We start from the raw sequence: 15,956 nt of genomic DNA, 5'->3' as shown, positions 1-15,956 counted from the left end.
GTTCAATCCAATCCAACTAACCTGCTTGAGATCTTGCTGTGTGAACTCGTAAAGTTTGTGATTGGGTGCAGAGGCCAAGACCAGTTCCCCCATCGGAATCCCCCTCCGAGTGTACACCAACCAGTCATCCTCAAAGTCCGAGTCATCGTCCCGGTAACAAAGGTCATTCAAAGTCACCAATCTCTGGCCATCTCGGGCCACATGGAAAACTTGATCAACAACCCTGACAGGTCGCTGATCATTGATGAGTTGGATTGAGATGTTGACGGCGTGTTCCACGGTGTTTCTTTCCTCCTTTCGGCCGTTGAGTCTGGTTGGTTTGTAAACCACAATTTGAAAAGCGAAGGAATCTCGCTTGGTCTCGCTGTCATCATGAACATACATCACCGTTTCCTCAATGATATCCCGATTGGTGAAAGATAGAACCTCTTTGTCGATGGAGGTTACGTTGGAGAAGTTAATCCTTCTTATTTGGCCGTGCTTTGGATGCGCCGTAATGCTGTAGTGGACCTCGCGGTTACTCACCGTGTTAATGAAGAGAATACTTTTCGTAATGACCGCATTTCCACCTTCCACGACTGAAAGACCTTTATTTACGATGGTGAAGTCAGTTGACTCGGTTCGGATGTGAATTCTGAAGTCATGGCCGGTGGAGTTGGCAAGCGTGGAAAATGTCTGGAAGCTACAAATGTCTCTCGTGTCATTGGGCAACCTGGCGAACAATTCATACGTCACTAAGCCATCTGTGATATTCTTCTGGCTGAAAGTCGAGTCCTTTTTGAGAACTTTATTAATGAGGAAGAGCTGCCCTTTCCGAGGTTCGGTAAGAAGTCTGAAATAGAGGTCACTTTCATTCAATTTGACACCCTTACTGATCGCATGAAAGTCTTCGGGAGTAACGACCGCTTTCAGTACACCGTTGACTTCCATCTTGCTTCTTGTGACCTTAAAATGAATCCATCGTATCACAACCGGAAACGCAAATGACTCTGTTGCAAGAGAACCAATGCTGACTTTGCATTGGAATCGGTCCGTGGTATTCGGAGTCTGGAGGCCACGGTAAGTGCTGAGGTATCTGATCTGTTCTTGTTCTAGGAGTTTCTGTGAGAAGCATGTTGTTGTTTTCCATTCGCCACTCGAGTGAAGACGTTGGATCTCCCCATATCGAGGCGCCTCTGTGATATTGTACAGAATTTCCAAAGGCTGATCGGCAACATTAATTTGCACTGCAAGATGATTGGTGGTGATCAGTGACGCTTCACCCTGATCCATTTCCAGTCCGGTGTTGTTCACTAGCCTGTGCTCAAGCTCTACGGCAAGAATCTTCAAAACCACAGTGGTGCTAAACTGGAAAAGGGGAGAAACAGAACGATTGTCATGCATAGTCAATTTTCAAAATCCTCTGATCTCAATGATTTGTTGGATTTCAGTCATTACGACACTTACCTTCTGACCATCGCTGACCCTAAAAGCCATTCTGGAGGCGGATACCCCTGTATGGACAAAGCTAATCTTACCTTCTTCCAGATCATGCAGGGAAAAGACTTTAATAGCCCTGGAGGAACGGTGCGATCATGTCACTGAAAATCCGGAAATGAAAGAAAAGCTGAATGAATCATCCAACCAACCTGTTGGGGTGATCTCTGTTTTCAAGACGTCCGGCCTCGTCAAAGTTTCCCATGGAGCTGAAGACCAAGTCAGCTTTACTGGTATCTGGGTCTGATACGTTCAGTAAGTCTCTTGTTAGCTGGTGACATTGTCGGGGAACACATCAGTCTTTCGGGTTAAATAATAACAACATGTCTTTTGAAGAATGTAATTTTTTAGAAATTGTGTTATATGTCCAGAAATCGATCCATAACTTACCTGCTTTGTGGTATTTTGAAGAAGAATAAAAAGATTTCCCCGCGGCAGGCTAAGCACGGGCGCATCATTAACGGGACTAATGCTGATGTCAAACTGATAAAGTCGATGCTTCCGCAGATGCACAGGAAGTTCCTTGTTGTGGCTTGAGAAGATGGAGAACAAAAAGTAGTCATGTAGAACCTCCGAGCCGCTGTGAACGTATGTCACTCGGCCCAACCACAGGTCAAGCAGGCTAAAAATCAGGTCTGTTTCCTTTCCCTGGAATGGTACAACTCCCCCTTGGAGATCTTCAGGACTTGGGTTAAGCTGCAGGTGGCCATGAACTGCCTGTTCCTCAAGATGGAACAAGAACTCAGATGGATGCATTCCCAATTGTGCAAAATCCAAATTCACCTGGATGATGAGACAAATTATTTTACTGAAAAATAATATTATTCATACATTAGTGAAAAGGTTATCGATCAGTACATTTATATGCTTGGGTTCCAACGTTGCCCAGCTTCCTTCTGCTACCTCAAGGCTTCTCAGCAACAGGACATTGGAGTCATTTGTATCACTAATCTCTCCTTCCTTAGGGGTATCAAACTCTCTGCTCTTGGACACGGTATCCGATGTTTGGCCCAAAGCGCAGCCTGCGGTGATGTCCTTGGAGACGATCACATGAGCGAGGCCAGTTCTTTGAGCGTTGACTTGGATTTCTCGGAGGCAGCCTCTAAAAGAACCCGCGCGGCCCATCGGCTTTCCAAGTCCAGCTCGACTTGCGTCACTCCAGGTTTGTTCTTCTAAACCCCCCAGAAAGAGAGGTCCTGTGAATCGCAGGGGATGCAATCCTGGACTTAGACTGGTATGTAGAACCTCTTCATCTAGCTTGAGATGTACCACGTGGGGTAATATGTGCAGCCGGATTGAATACCAGGTCTGGTTGCCGTGGAGGTTTATGTCCGAGTACAACTCGGTCTTACTCCGATCTCCAGTGACAACGATTGCGACCAGGTGACCACCTCTTATCTCTAACACAACACCTCCGTGAAGAGCAGCACTATACAGTACTAAACCGTCATCTCTGTTCCCAGATGGGCGCAGCTCACATTCGAACACAACTTCCTGTTCAGACTCCCACGGTGGCAGAGAAATGAACGATTTGGAGCTGAAAAAGTGGATGGCATCATGGTCTGGTGCAGAAAACAGATAACTGCACCCCAGAGACACGTCATGGACGCTTTCGTAGTTGGTATAAGGCCTCAAGCTGGACAGGAGATTGAGTTCATTGAAAACGGCTTCATCTAAGCAACCTCTGAACCCATCGGAGATGTTCAGAATTTGAGGATGATGCAGTCCCAGTGCACCACCAACGAAAAGGGTGTCGACATCGAGCTCCACATCCGGTCCTGGCATATGGACTCTCGCGTGAGAAGATCTGTCCACGGTCATTGAGACACGATGATGGTTGTGAGTGATGTCGACCGAGTGCCACATCAGATCACTGAGGCTCGTGGCTCCTTTTGAGCGCAGGAACCTTTCACCTGAACCGAGGTCCACGCGTACCTGAAGGGAACAGTGGTGGGAAAGAAGAGAGAAGAGACTTTGTCCAAACTGATTTTGGCTCGTGACAAAATAATGTCATCGTGCCCGAATCGTAACCAAAGTAAATCACCTGAAGGCATCCCGAGGTCATTTCCAAAAGCAGGAAGTCACTGGGCCCCGCTGCCAAAAACAACAAGCCTTGCTGACGAGATGTTTTAAACTGCAGGCGGAGCGAGCTTTGAAAAGATGTCTCCACTGTCTGCAGCTGGATGGAGCTGTTGCCGTAGAAGGACACTAGAATGATTTGAAAAGATTCATTTTGAATTCATTGCGGTGTTTTTTAGGGGTCATAACTCTTATTATATAGTTTGCCAGAAATGTATTCATTTGTAAATGCATACATACATACATACATACATACATACATACATGCATACATGCATGCATACATACATACATACATACATACATACATACATACATACATACATACATACATACATACATACATACATACACACACACATACATACATACATACATACATACATACATACATACATACATACACACACACACACACACACACACACACACACACACACACACACACACACACACACACACACGCACACACACACATACACATATACTGTACATACAAATAAATAAATAAACTATGCTAATGCCCTGCGTAGACCGCTGAAACGATTGGGCTATTGATTAGCCTGTCAACGCCGTGCGACACTGTGCACTTTGTACCTGCATTCCAAATTCAATAATGGCGACTAATGCACTCCAGTGTGGGCCATCCAAATATTTTCTGACGCTAATTAGACTTCACCGTTGACCTGAATGAGAGGTTGGACCATTAGCAAATAGATGTTGTGGCCTGAATTAGACTCATTAATAGGTTTTAAAGATGAGATGGCGAATCTGACGGCTTAACTTGAACACTATGTACACTAACAATATGTTACATTTATGCACTTGCATTGTTCATATTCAGTATATATTTACATGTACTTTTATGGTTGACTTGACATCCATTCAGTTGTATTCTCTCCTGCGCGTCCTCATTCTGCTTGTGGATTAAAAGACTTTGAAAAAGATGCCTGACAAACTGATTGACATGGAACATAATGCACATTTCCTAACCGATGATAATAAATCCTGATTTCTCCTGGACAATCAGTAAATCATATAAAAATGCTGGTCTGACATTACAGAGTAAGCGTGCTTGTCATAAAGCTGATAAAACTCCTGTCTGTCTGTCTCTCGGTCTCTGGCTAATCTGCTTCTATGATATGGATTAGCGTATTAGGAATGTACCAACATGCACAACTCCAATGTCTCCAAGTTTTTGGCTCAATCATAAAAAAAATGAATAGCAACTTGTTCATTAAATGTTTACAATTCTTAATACAATGTATTTGTATTTGTATTTTTACTATTATTATTACTATTATTATTAGTAGTAGTAGTATCATTATTATTATAATTATTATAATTATTATTATTATTTTTACCATTACCTTTATTATTACTTTTATTCTTACTTTTATTATTATCCTTTATTATTATTATCATGATTATTGTTGTTGTTATTATTATTAGTAGTATTATTATTGTTATTATTTGTATTATTTTTATCATTAGTATCATTATCATTATTATCATTAATAAAAATAATAAAAATGATCTGATAAATGTATTATTATTATTATTATTATTATTATTATTACAATGGCATTATATGTTGGAGAAGGACTATAATCATGGTCAAAATATCAATTGCCAAAAGGCATTCGACCTGCATTGCAAGGGCGGTACAAATAAATATTGATCACAGAATACAAAAAGAAATATATATATATATGCAATATTTTCCATATTTTCACAATCCAAAAACGGAATAAAAGGTCAGACAGACAAAACACTTCCCTACCCGCCTTACCTTACCTGCATAACCTTGTCCCATGGAAATTAGCAGGAGCAGAATCAGCTGAGCCGCAATCCTTTCCATTGTTACTTTCAAAAATCCACTTAGTTCAAAATAAACGCCACATATTCCTTCCTCGTACTGTTGTCCATCACTGATATCTCTTCAGTCTGATGGATTTGGATTACTTACTGTGGAGAGAAAACAAACAAAGCAAAGTATGTCTGGAACCCTCCCGACTGACAGCGGATGTAGTACCACATATGACCACATGGGGCGATAGTGATGTGGAAACGCCATCACATACATCTCGTTTTATAATAATAATAATAATAATAATAATAATAATAATAATAATAATAATAATAATAATAATAATAAAGACAAACAACAAAAAATAATTCCACATTCAACTAACGCTCTTCACGTGTTATCTAGCTATCTAGCTAGCCATCTAGCGAGCTATGTAGCCAGCTATCTATTTGCTTCTATTAGCTATCTAGCTGACGAGCTAGCTATCTAGCTAGATTTCAATTAGCTATATAACTATCTGGCTGGCTATCTAGCTAGCTATCAATTAGCTAACTAGCTAGCTTTCTATCTATTTCAGTTATATATATATATATATATATATATATATATATATATATATATATATATATATATATATATATATATATATATATATATATATATATATATATATATATACACACACCATTTGCTGGTTTTTATAAAAATAGGTAACAGTTGGCTAGCAATGACTCAGTCCCACCCAATGTTAACTGGGAAAGCCTCCAACCACCTCGCCATTGTGCCAAATAACTGCGAATATAAATAAACACTCCCAGGATGCCATTTTTCCTTTTGTATCTGTGTGAGATTAATAATCTTCAACACCAGCCGCACCATTAGGTACTCGTACAAAATTTAACAAGAGCTCACCAGAGTATCATTTATTGAACTACCGTATATGGTTATGATTGAAGTTATACATTTCTGCGGTGTAGAAGCATTACACTGAGAAATTTGGGCAACTTTAGTTGTGCGTATTTGGCGTCGGCGCACCTCGCTGAGATCAAAATCCATCCAGATTTGGTGATTAATGATTTGCAAGCAACTCATTAACGTTTGCTGTTCTTTGCTAGCAGTGATTTGAGATACAAGCACTAGATGGCGTCAGCTAGCTTGACAACAAGCTGCAGTTTGGCACATCGTGGGCAAATCTTTCCCCAAAAAGAAATCAAAGTAAGCAACCGATTTGTGGTCACTGTTATTGTTTTGACAATTTAAAACTAAATCTAGAAATACTGTGTGTTTAATTTAATTTTGCATCATGAAATGTTGCCAGCCTCATGCTAACAACATGGCCATAGCCAGGCTAGTAGAAACGGTAGTGACAGTAACAATAGTGACAATAATAATAATAATAATAATAATAATAATAATAAAAATAAATTTCATTTATAAGCGCATTTCAAACCTCTTAAGGTCACTTTTCAGTCAGAGGAGAAGTTTTATTAGCTAGCTATTATTTTAATAGCTAGCTATTTGCGAGCTAATAGCTAGCGAATAGATAGCTAATAGCTAGCAAATAGATAAGCTAACATCTTAACGATAATCTTGCTGTGTGCATGTGTTGCTGTTAAAAATGTTACAAAAAACATTTTTAAAAGGTTTATAATTACTCTACAGTCTACGCTAATTAATGTGAGCCGCCTTGTGGTGTTTTGGATTCAGCGTTAGCATTAAGCTAGCCTAAAAATCATCAATTTCAGGTGTTGAGATTTGTAAAATGTACCGTTTATCCCAAACGACACACATTGGCGCAGTTTGAGCTACATCGTAGGGATGTCCCATTCTAAATCCCTGAAAGGACACTTTTCTTCTTCACATTCCACTCAGCTCGCGCATGAGAAGAGAACTAACCCCCTCAAACACTTCCCAACTTGAGTTGCCATGATGTTGAATAATAGAGGGCGCCGCCTGCTTTCTTAAACGGAGAGGTCACAAGCCCCCCCACCCAAAAAAAAATGAGGTCACAGTTGTGTGATGACGGGCACGCTAGTGTGTTTTAATGAGTCAGGCTCCCACACTGCGAGGATTAACGTCTTGTCCTTAAAGGCCGCAAAGACAAAACGCTAAATACAATTACTTTTTCATTTCCACCCCCCCGCCCCAACCCATTTTTTTGTGTTCTGAATACAGTGATACCATGGCTTACAAACTTAATTGGTTCCCAGACAGAGTGTGTAAAGTGTGTAACCCAAAAATTAATTTCCCATAGGAAACCATTAAAATGAGAATAATCCGTTCCGATGTCCCCATAAAACATAATTTTCTACTAAATAACCCTTAAAGCTACACACAATATACCTTTTTTTATGTATCATAAATGTGCTATGGTATTATAATTAAAGAAATAAACTGGACTGTATAATAAAGTCGTTTTATTTACATTTTTGATGGTCGTTGATGGCTTGATGTCCAAGCCATTTTCTTGTTAGGAGAACGGGCTCGTTGGCGAACGACACATCACTCATTGTGGCAGCTCCGTGTGTATCCCAAAAAATAGTTTGTATGCCAAGGTAAAATTTTCATAAATGTAATGTTCGTAAACCGAAAACTTCGTTAGCCAAGGGGTTCGTAAACCAAGGTATCTCTGTAAGTGCTTTCTCAGCATTGGAAAGCCATTTCTAAGGGGAATTCCGCTGATAATTGTGCTTTTCTAGCAATAAAAATAAATGAAAAAAAGTTTTAAGAGGTGTTAAAAGGAGCAACTGCCGTGTGTTGTCAGGTTTTTATGAAGTGCGATGAGATTAAGCAGACCATAGAAGTAGAAAAACAAAATACAGGAGCTGCTGCAGAGGCAGCCACTCTTGTGGCGCCATCTTGAAGTAAAAAAAAAAACAAAATATTCACTTTCCATGCTAATGTCCGTTAGCTTGTAGCATGTGAATAAACATGAATTCTAAATAACAAATAACATGACTGTTTTGAATGTTTACGTCGTCCTAAAAAGAAGAATCCAAAATATATGCTGATAATTATTGTAATATTGCCTGTCTACATGTGTTGATGCCCTGTTTTTGTTCCATTGTGCATTGCATAATGAACTAAAACGCTCCCACATAGATGCTAACTGTTAGCCTGTCTATGTTGTTTAGCATTGTTTAAGGAAAAAAAGACGGAAAGAAGCTGTGTACAGCTTTTTTGCTGAGCTGCAAAAGAAAAAAAATAAACAGCAACAAGAAAAAAAGGGCCACCTGTGCAACAAAAATGAATGAATCACTCTCGAAAGAAGTGGAAAAAAAACAAAAAACGTCATGGAATATGGCTGAAAGCATGCGTGGGCTCTTGTGTAAACCTTGGCCGCAGCATTTCCAGCATAAATACTGTCATTGAGTGACACAACCATTTTCTATTTATGAAGTGGTTGCGTAAGAGCGGAAAGAAAGAAAGAAAAGGCCTATATTTTAGACTGAGGGTGGGTGGGGGGTGGCAGAAAGAGGTCAGAAAAAAGGCACAGATAGATTCCTACACTATGCGCTTTGTTCAGTGTGTTTTTTAAGTACATGAGGCGCCATGTTTCGGCAAATGTCTCAGATATTTGATATACTGTACAGTATCCCCCCCCCCCCCCCTTGCAACATAAATCTTGCATAATTATTGCAATTGAACTCAAAGGAAAACTTTCAGCTTTTTTAAGCACTAAGAATGTACAAGGAATGCGTGTTGTATATACGTCATTATCTCTGTTGTTCCCGCCCACTCATAAAGTATGAAAATAAATCACAGATTAAATGTTGCAGTTGAATTCTGTTAAAAATTTGAACACACATCCATTTTTTTCACTAGCTAGAGAGCTATCTAGCCAGCTAGATAGCCAGATAGCAAGCTCGATTCCTAGCTGGATAACCAGCTAGATAGTGAGATTAACTAGCTAATAGATAACTAATAGATAGTTAGCAAGAGAACTAGCTAGCTAGCTAGAGAGCGAGATTAACAAGCTAATAGATAATAATAATAATAATACATTACATTTTAAGCGCCTAAGATAACTAATAGCTAGTTAGTTTGCTAGCTAGAGAGCTATTTAGCCAGCTAGATAGCTAGCTAGATAGCCAGATAGCAAGCTCGATAGCTCAAGTGAGCAACATGATGTCAACAAACCAGGAAGGACCCATAATATGATGTCCATGGGTCCTTTTCTCATGACAGTAACTATTTAAACATTAAATATATTTTTTTCTTCCTTGAAAAAAAAATAAATAAAACAAATCGGACTTTGATGACTCAAATGTTTTTTTTTTGTTTTTAAAAGAAAATGTACCCCTGTTAAATTGTTTATTTTGGTATGTCGTATTATTTATTTACAATGAATTCAATTCCAAATCGTGCTAACAACCAAGCCTTTTTCAAACAACAGCCCTTTAAATACACACCAGGCCAGTGGGGGGCGGGGCTTGCAAGAAAGAGGCACTGTTGAACTAATTAGGAGTCATAGGTCAGCGAGAAAAAAAGCAACATATAAACAGGGTCAGGGGTTGAGACTTTATTTTAGTCATCATGTCAAAAAAAAAAAAAAATGAATCGGCCATTGTCCGCATCCCAAACTGAGTCGCGTTGTTTTGCTCTCATTCATGGGAACCGTGTCAGCATGCTAATGTGCTAACACTTCCTAAAAAAAAGACGGCTTTCACAATTCACCGATGCACGGATTGCGCAGTATGTTACCTTTCGATTTTGTGAAATATTTGGAATTACCGTATTTTCCGGTGTAGAAGGAGCATCGGAGTATAAGGCGCACGTTCGATGAATGACAAGTTTTTCAAATATAAGGCACACCCCATTATAAGGCGCGACAGTAGAGGCAGGGTGTATTCAACAAATTGTATTAAAGTAAAATAAAAGAACAAAATCTCAAACAACAAAGTCGTCAGAACACAAAGGTCCAAAGTAGCAAACAAAACCATGAATAAAACATAACACGAAACAAACCTGACAAAGTGAAACAAACAATGATCCGACACTGAATGGTCATGCCGGGAGTGCCTGGCCAAAATTGAACCTACTAGCGCGTTGCGGTGCCAGGTGTAGAATTAAAATTTTTAAAAATAGGGTCTGGGGGTCGCGGTCGTAAGTACAGGTGGCCGTAAGTCGAGCTGGTCGTAAGTCGGATGTTATCTGTATAGTGATATCTCGGTTTACAAACCCTTGGCTTACGAACTTTTCGGCTTACGAACGTTAAATTTATGAAAGTTTTACCTTGACATACAAACTATTTTTCGGAATACACACAGAGCTCCACAATGAGTGATGAGTCGTTCGCAAATGAGCCTTTTCTCCTAACAAGAAAATGGCAGCCGACTCATTTTTGTCCTCTATTCCCCGCCCCCAGTCTTTGGTTAAAGCCACGTGATTGGTCACAAAGGTCAATAAAACCACTTTATTATACAGTAAAGTTTATTTCTTTCATTATAAGACCAAAGCACATTTATCATACATAAAATAAGATATATTTTGTCTAGTTTTAAGGCTTAGAAAATTACAAAATTATGTTTTATGGGGACCTAGGAACGGATTATTCTCATTTTAATGCTTTCCGATGGGAAATTAATTTTTGGGATACACACTTTTCGCCTTACACACTGTCTGGGAATCAATTAAGTTCGTAAGCCAAGGTATCACTGTATTTGTTACCCGCTTGAGGCCTTTAAACTACAAAACGTGTCTATTTTCTTTGAGGATCAGTTACAGGACATTCTGTAAAAAAGCATCTGCAAAGGAACTCAACAAGAACCCCCCCCCCCCCGCCGCCATAACAAACTGTCATCGGAAGAAGACAAAGTGGCGGCAATTGGGAGGCTAACAAGCAAACACAGACAGGCCGGAATGTTTGTCGTCACTCGTTAGTGACGCACTATTTGTTGGTGGGTTACGCTGCGGTGCACTTATTGTCGTGGAGGGACTTTTTTTTTGTACTTGTTTAGGGCGGACGGAGAGGGGGGGGGGGGCTTCCGAGGGATAGAGGGAGGGGTTTTGTTTGGAGAGTAAAAAAAAAAAAAAAGTCCAGGGTGTTCTCCTTTGGTTTCCTCCTTTCCCTGAAAGCCCCCCACCACACCCCTAAGCGTACCCCCCTACAACCCCGCCTCCCCCACGCCTGATCTGTCTCCCTCTGTCACAACACTTCCAATGTCTTTCCTGTACAGACCTCAGACATGTTCCCACACTGTGCGGGGGGGGGGGGGGGGGGGGGGGGGGGGGGGGGGGGCCCCCCAACCCCCCCCCCCCCCCCCCCCACTTGAACATACGTGCACAAAACGTCTACGCATTGACTTGTACGAGGATTATAAACGGTAACACAATAATAATAATAATAATAATAATAATAATAATAATAATAATACATTTCATTTCTAAGCGCCTTTCAAAACTCTCAAGGTCACTTTACAGTCACAGGATCAGTTTTGCAGTGGGTGAGCAGCGGCAGCCACACGGGCCAGTGTTCACTCGACCCGGAAGTAACTCAAATAGATAGAAAGCAGGCTAAATAGCTAATAGCTAGGTAGCTAGCTAGCTAATACAGGTAGATAGCATGCTTGTCAGCTAGATAGCGAGTATATAGATAGCGAATAAGATAGCTAGCTAGATACTGTAGCTATATAGCAAATAGATAGCTAGCTAGCCAGCTAACAGATAGCAAATGAATAGACATAGCAAAAATAAACAATACAAATATTATTTTTATTATTATTATTATTAATTAAAAACAATCAATGATAATAGAGAATAATTGATAATAATTGATAATAATAGATAATATATAATGATTTAAAATAATAATATTTTCCTTTTGCCTTATCCCTTCAGAGGTCGCCACAGATAATAATAATAATAATAATAATAATAATAATAATAATAATAATAATAATAATAATCATCATCATCATTACTAATTACTACTTAAAAATAATTATTCATAATAATTCATAAGAATCGATTCCGTGATAATAGATAATAATAAATAATAAAAAGACTTTAGGAAATAAACATCCCGCCCTGGTGCACATTACGCAAGCGCTTGGCAAGAGGCACTGCGTTGAAAACCAAAAAGAAAAAAGGGGAGAAAAAAAGCCTTGAAAAGTGCAGCCTAAGATCGGAATCACCGCAGAGCAGCAAAGGAACACAAAGCCGGTTTCCTGTTTGTGTCACATTCAAAGCCCTCCCTCCCTCATTTCCACGATGGCGCACCTGCAGCGAAATGAGCCGCAAAAACAATTTTCAGGGGATGGCCTCATACACTGAATACTTCAAGTGCAGGAACAATACCAGCGCCTAAAAACAACTTTGTTTTTCCACACATTCTGTTTTAGGATGAATAGAAAGTAGCGGATGCAGATGGAGTTCCTTATGCATTCCTCTTTTTGAGTCTGGGATGTTTGGATGATGTCACCGTCAAGCGTATAGAAATGGTGTTGTTCTGTGAAGGAACAGGAATGATAAGAATGTTGCTTCAGCTGCTGTTTGTTACAAGACAATCAAGTTGGGTGACAGTGATTAATGTGACACAAAAAAAACAAAACAAAAACAACAACAATCCGGGACTCATTAGACACCCATTTGTGTTCTGATGCCCCGAGGAAGGAAAAAAATGTGCAAATGTAGGTGTAACTCGATATAGTAGAATGTGGTATATGTGTGTCAAGTCGGTATATGTGATAATCTTGATTTAAATACAGGTAAAATCCGACTTACGACCGAGTTCCGTTCCGACCAAACGGTCGTAAGTCAAAATGGTCGTAAGTCGAAATCAATTCAAAATGTTGAATAAAGACTCAGAGGCTAAATGACTCGTAAACTGCACCCCTCTGGTGCCATCACACGGTCGATTGCTGTGCGAGCGTGAGATGCTGGCTGGCTGGCCAAAATTGTTGTATGCGTTGCCGGCCTGCTAGCGCTTTGCAGTGCCAGGTGTAGAATAAAAAAAAAAAAATTAAAATAGGGTCAGACAGAGTGTGTAAGGCAAAAAGTGTGTCTTCCAAAAAATAATTTACTATAGGAAACAATTAAAATGAGAATAATCCGTTCCCAGGTCCCCATAAAACACAATTTTCTCTTAAAACTACACAAAATATACCTTATTTTATGTATAATAAATGTGCTATGATATTATAATTAAAGAAATAAACTGTACTGGAAAATAAATTCATTTTATTGACCTTTGTGATGGTCGTTGATGGCTTGATGGAATGGTGTGGCATGAAATCAGCATGAAACACCTGATGAGGAACGTAACCTTCTTTTTTCACCATCTTGAGGAATGATCCCTTGTAGGTGCTTTCTCTGCGATCATTTGACCTAGTTCCTCATCAATTGTGTTCTGTTTTGCTGACAAAAACAAGTTTTCTTGTTAGGAGAACGGGCTCGTTTGCGAACGACACGTCGCTCATTGTGGCACTCCGTGTGTAAAAAAATAGTTTGTATGCCAAGGTAAAATTTTCATAAATTTAACGTTCGTAAACCGAAAAGTTCGTGAGCCAAGGGGTTCGTAAACCGAGGTATCACTGTACCACCATTTAAAAGTCCTTTGCGACAACCGATTGCTATTTTCAACCGTTCATACTTCCCCTCGGCAAATGGAGCTTAGGAAAAATAACCCCGACGTGTGATTTTTGCCAACGCCGCCATTCCGCTTGACTGTAGGTTGTGGTCTCCTTTTGATGTTAGCGCCAAAAATACCTTGAAGAATTACAGCCAAAAAACTTCAGCCTTGGTTTCAGTGGACTGTAATAAAATCTTGCAAACACATGTGGGAAAATGTCTTCTGTTCCGATGAAATCCAAGGTTTGAGCGCCCCGTGATTGACTAGGGTGCCGCGCCCTTGAAACAATGTCAGTTGGGATGGCCTCCACCTCACCACACAAACCAAAACAGGATAAGTGGTGGAAAACGAATGGCTTGACATTAACTTGTCGCGTAAATTTTGCTCACAGTCACATTTTAGAAGGTGGGGTCATGGAGGGGTAGCTGGCTAGCTAGCTTTCAATCTGTGTATTTTAGTGACATTCAGTGTATTAGCCAACTATCTAGCTAGACAGCTATATAGCTGTCTAGGTGGCTAGCTATCTGGCACGTTATCTGTTGGCTATCTACTAGATAGCCAGCTAGCTTTCTATCTGTGTACTTGTGTATAATGATAATAATGATAATAATTATACATTTATTATTTGTATTTATTTAATTATTAAATAGCAGCAAACATCCTCTTTCTTACTCTGTATGATAATAATAATAATGATAATAATGATAATAATTACACATTTATTTGTATTTATTTAATTATTATTATTATTATTATTATTATTATTATTATTATTATTATTAAATAGCAGCAAACATCCTCTCACTCTGTATGATAATCATAATAATGAAAATAATGATAATAATTATACATTTCTTATTTTTATTTTTTTACTTATTATTATTATAAATTATTTTAGATATCCATTTCAAATACAAAAATAAACAACTGCTACGGAGTAAATATCTAGTTGGCTATTGTTTAGCTGGCTAGGTTTCTAGCTAGCTATTATGTATCTATTAGCTAGCTAGCTAGCTTTTTCAATTAGCGGCAGACATTCTCTTTCTCACTTTGTGCAACTACAATTGCAACTCATGGCCTTTTTTTTTATTTTTGTTACCATGCCAACTGACATGATAGATTTTAATAAAAACAACATTTGACTTGAAAACCAACATTGAAGCATGTTTATTTACGGAAACAAAACGTTTGTTCCCACTTTGTGGATTGTGACAGATCACCTTTTTCTTCCTCTTTGAGTTTATACTCCTCCACCTGGTTTTTGTGGATCTGCGCTCATGTTTGCTTTTGATGGATAACAGCAGGGGGGCGTCGGGGGCGGAGAGGGGGGGGTGGTCCGAGGTCCCATTTCCTGCATATGCCCTTCACTTCCATGTCACACACACAGATATCCTCTAAAGGTGGAGGGCAACTTGGCACAAATGCACATCGACGTTAGCATGCATGACCTACATTGGCAAACATACAAAGTACACTATGTCTTACATCCTCTGTGGAAAAACAAAAAAAAAGTTTAGAGTTCTTCTTGTCCTAACTGCAAAAAAACAATAACATTTGACATCCAGGATAGATAACGATGACTTTTAAAGAGTCCGCCTGTGTATTATCGTGATTGTGGGTAGTCATTAAAGGACAACCGACGTCACTTTTTTGTTCCCTAACTGACATCAGAAAAACGTTTTATAGCATCTAAAATAACCAAAACACGCAGTATGATATTTTTAATCAAATGCACGACGTTTTTAGACCAAACAAGTACACCAAAACACATTGACGTGATGGAAGGACTGCTACAATGTGTCCTTTTTTCGGTCAGGGGCGTTCCTTTAGTGACGTCACGTATGGACTCGTCACCAACACAAAAACAAGACTCTTAAAACGTAAAATCTAGCTATATGCGGTGGAATCTTTGTAAAATATGCTCAGTAGAAGTCATTTGAAGCCATTTTACAAATTATGGACACAACTTGTCCGGAGACGTCGGTTGTCACACCTAAAATAAACTGTCTGTAAGAAAAT

The 15,956-nt window shown here is 39.3% G+C and overlaps 1 protein-coding gene across 1 annotated transcript in view; it reads right to left on the bottom strand.

Moving 5' to 3' along the window:
* The window catches only part of LOC148884906 (chondroitin sulfate proteoglycan 4-like), a 36,735-nt gene that overhangs the window by 6,946 nt on the left and 13,833 nt on the right, over positions 1-15,956 (bottom strand). The window contains exons 2-8 of the mRNA XM_089019775.1: positions 5,353-5,523; positions 3,521-3,684; positions 2,335-3,411; positions 1,867-2,259; positions 1,629-1,747; positions 1,447-1,555; positions 22-1,347 (exon numbers count right to left, since the gene is read on the bottom strand). Coding sequence (XP_088875901.1) covers positions 22-1,347; positions 1,447-1,555; positions 1,629-1,747; positions 1,867-2,259; positions 2,335-3,411; positions 3,521-3,684; positions 5,353-5,416 — 3,252 coding nt within the window. The 5' untranslated portion in view covers positions 5,417-5,523. The remainder of the gene's footprint in view (positions 1-21; positions 1,348-1,446; positions 1,556-1,628; positions 1,748-1,866; positions 2,260-2,334; positions 3,412-3,520; positions 3,685-5,352; positions 5,524-15,956) is intronic.

Source organism: Hippocampus bargibanti, linkage group LG18 (genome assembly GCF_051943395.1).
Source record: "Hippocampus bargibanti isolate YZ-2025 linkage group LG18, ASM5194339v1, whole genome shotgun sequence".
Lineage (NCBI taxonomy): Eukaryota > Metazoa > Chordata > Actinopteri > Syngnathiformes > Syngnathidae > Hippocampus > Hippocampus bargibanti.
Note: the sequence above shows the minus strand (reverse complement) of the source record. Positions and strands in the feature narration are given on the sequence as shown.